We start from the raw sequence: 3,702 nt of genomic DNA on the forward strand, positions 1-3,702 counted from the left end.
TGTCACTCACTTCCCTAATCGGAGTTATTTCCTGGTTCTTCGTCATCGCTAGTTTCTCTTTCACTTTTCAATCTCCCAACACACTTGCTTCTCTCTACAATCTACCTTTACCTAAAACTGCTAGCTCTCCTACTTCTAATTCTAACACATTTAAACTCGCACCTTCTAACTGATCGCTCCACATACGAACTAGCATACACACACACAGCTAGCGCCCCATTCGCCCTCCTTTCTATACTCTGACCTTTGATCCCGCGCCGGGGGTGCCAACTACACACCCCTAACTGCACCACATTAATACTGATATATATATATATATATATATATGTATATATATATATATAGATAGATAGATACATAGATAGATATAGATATATATATATATATATATATATATCAAAGTAGACCACTTGGAAAAAGAAACTAACGAAGCAGAGCGTTTTCGTATATTACATCTTCAGTGCAATGAAGATGTAATATACGAAAGCGCTCTGCTTTGTTAGTTTCTTTTTCCAAGTGGACTACTTTGCATACGTGAACACACGTACCTGTGTTCATATTAGCATACACACACACACACACACACACACATATATATATATATATATATATATATATATATATATATACACACACACACACACACACACACACACAGTTTGGTCTAAAGGAGAAGCCTACAGCTTGCTAATGCCAATAAAGGTGGCTTTTACCTATTTGGACGAAGAAATGGTGAAGAAAATGATAGTCACATTGATAAAGCTAAGACTGGAATCAGCGACACTATGGTCACTCAGTGCTAAAAAGAATGTAAGGAAAATTGAAAGAATCCAAAGAGCAACTACGAAGATGGCCCCAACACTTTTAAAGCTGTCATATGAGGAGAGATTGTCAAAACTGGTATTGCCGACTCTAGAACAAAGAAGAGAAAGAGGAGACTTGTTGTTCATATATAGAATTATGAGAGTCATGGGAGTCCTTGATAGAGAAGACTTACTAAATTGGGATAGGACATGAAAGGAAGCTTAAAAAGGACAGTTATAGAAGAGACCTGAAAATGAACAGCTTTCCACACAGAGTGGTGGATGTATGGAACAAACTGGATGAAACAATAATGTGTACAAAAACCATACACGAATTTAAGACCAAAGTAGACACTGCGAGATACAGAGACGGGGCATCACGAGCGTAGCTCTCCCTCCCGAAAGATACAACTAGGTATCAGGAACCTCACCGATGCTCCTTAATTACGATTACCTAATTTTGTGCATTTTTTGTTGTTGAAGTGTCATATATCTAATGCCACTCGTGTCACATTCAAAAGTAATTCCACTTATGTAATATTCTACACGTTTTATTGTATATCCGTTGTCAAGGAAAGTTCATGGGATGTTGACTGTGGAGGGAGTGGGAGGAATTGGAGTTTTCGTACAGGCAAATAGCAAATGCACCAGATCTATATAAAGAATATTCACAATATTGTCATATTTTTTTCTTCAAAATTTAAGTAGAAGTTGTAAAATAATATAGGTATATTACATTATTTTCAATATTCTCCGTATTACTTTTCTATATTAATGAACTAATCAGTGGTTCCGTGAGCACGAAGGTTTGTTTATGTGCGGACACTGTCAATGTCGTGAGAACCTGTGACTTTTCGAAGTTTGTGAAGTTTGTGCTTGTTGGTATTTGTAAATCTAAAGTGATGTAAGTCATTAGGATGTCTAATGACGACAAGTACTGGCGAAATAGGCTTGGTCTTACTTTTGAAATTGACATACCGGACTCGGACATAGAAGATGAACCTAGAACAACTCAGGGAGGAAAGTAAGTAGTAGTACCTACAAGTATTGTTACATTATGGCATTAGTAGATATTCACGACGACAACTTTTTGGGCTTTGTTGAGTTAACTCCATGGTTGACTTGTGAGTGGCTGAGTACTTATAAAAGTAGGGAATGCAGTTTGGTGTAAAGGTAAACTTTGGTTAGCATAGAGTATCATGTGAAAGCCCCTCACTGCCTCAGCTCCATTGCTGGTGAGGGGAACCACGAAGGTGAATGAAATAGGCTGGCAGCCGCCAGAATGAAATAAGCGTATCATGTGTTATGTAATGGGGGTAGTTGTTCGGGGTAAATCTAAAGAAGTGCACACCTAAATGATTAAGGAATAGAATTTTAAGTATTAATGTTGTAAGTTATAATAATAATTATAAGTAATACATCAACATATACATTTTTCTTGGCAGTAGTCAATGACAAAAATCCTGGAGGGGTGGGGAAAGAAACTACATAAGTAGAGAGGTGCTTTAGAGTTTAGGATTCCCATGGCCATGTTAATTGGTTAACTTTAAGTCAACATGTAAATTAAAAGAGAGTACCAGTGTGACTGTCACTTTGAACAATACAGTCTGAGTATGTCATAACTACTGTTATGGCAGAGTAAGGCAGAGAATCTACCACAATATTACACCATATTAGATCAGCTCTATAGGTTTGACTTAGTTATGAACTTCAATAATATTAAAGATAGTTTTGGTCTTAGAACTATTGCAGATACACTTCTGTTGCCCATAACAGCTAAACCACAGTCCAGGCAGAAGTGTAAATAGTCAAGGCCTGCTGTGTATAGTGTTAGATATTTTTTTATGGTAACTTTGATTCTGTCAGAAGATATAAACCCCAACTTAGGCCCACCCAAATTTTCATGTGTTATGTGAAAAGGGTGTCAGAGCTAACAGCTATGTCATCGAATGTGATCTCTGTTTCCAATGGATTCACTTGAGGTACTGTAATGTATGCAGGAAGGAGTATAATGGTAATGTAGAGTTATCATTCACATGTACTTGGTGCCTGGCAAGTCAACTATCACAGATGTAGCCTGAGGACAGTGAACATGACAAACTGCACAGTAATAAAGACACTATCAGTGTTGAGTCACTCAGTTGCAATGACACTGTCAATGATGAATTTGGGTGCTTTGGAAGACATGGTCGTCATACTCTCCTTTTCTAAAAAATAACTGAACTCTGTAAACTTGCTTGTGATACGAATGTCAAGGCATTAGGTTTCACAGAAACATGGTTGGACAATGTGGTATCAGATAGGGAGATAGACATTCCTGGATATAGGTGTATCCTAAGGAATCGTCATGGCAGAGATGTATCCATGTACAGTGACCTCACATTTAATGTCCATGATGACCTGAACAACAAGATGCTGGAGGACCTCTGGATCAAAATCTTTCTACCAAAGACCAAGCCCTTGTGAGCACAGTGTTCAGACCAACAGAGCTATGGTATTTTTGAAGAGCACTTGTCTAGCTGTGATATGTTCTTTTCATATGAATATATAATTTTGGGTGATTTTAATGCTAATATTAGTAATGTAGACTCATGTAATTATTTATATAAAGGTCTAAAAACCCTATGCAGATCACTATCTCTCAAACAGCTAATCAGTGAGCCTACCAGAATTTCAAATATGTGTAGTTCTGTAATTGATCTGAATCTGGTGACATGATCACAGAATTTTTTATAGCAGTGTAATAGTCTATGGTGTGACCACAGCATGATATTTTGTACATGTAAAGTAACAAAGAAACAAATAAACATAAACACGGCAAAGGAAACATGAACTGAAAGTGAAACGTTTGTTCCTGACGTTTCGTCTATTGACTTTCTCAAAGGAACGAAGATCAGTG

At 37.2% G+C, this 3,702-nt stretch overlaps 1 protein-coding gene across 1 annotated transcript in view; it reads left to right on the forward strand.

The window, feature by feature from the left end:
- Positions 1 to 1,579: 1,579 nt before the first annotated feature.
- The window catches only part of LOC143028507 (mitogen-activated protein kinase kinase kinase 4-like), a gene marked incomplete in the record, with an annotated part of 107,785 nt that continues 105,662 nt past the window's right edge, over positions 1,580 to 3,702 (forward strand). The window contains 1 exon segment of the mRNA XM_076190703.1: positions 1,580 to 1,827. Coding sequence (XP_076046818.1) covers positions 1,721 to 1,827 — 107 coding nt within the window.

The sequence above is a fragment of the Oratosquilla oratoria genome, chromosome 9 (assembly GCF_046742065.1).
Source record: "Oratosquilla oratoria isolate Oo_2021 chromosome 9, ASM4674206v1, whole genome shotgun sequence".
NCBI lineage: Eukaryota > Metazoa > Arthropoda > Malacostraca > Stomatopoda > Squillidae > Oratosquilla > Oratosquilla oratoria.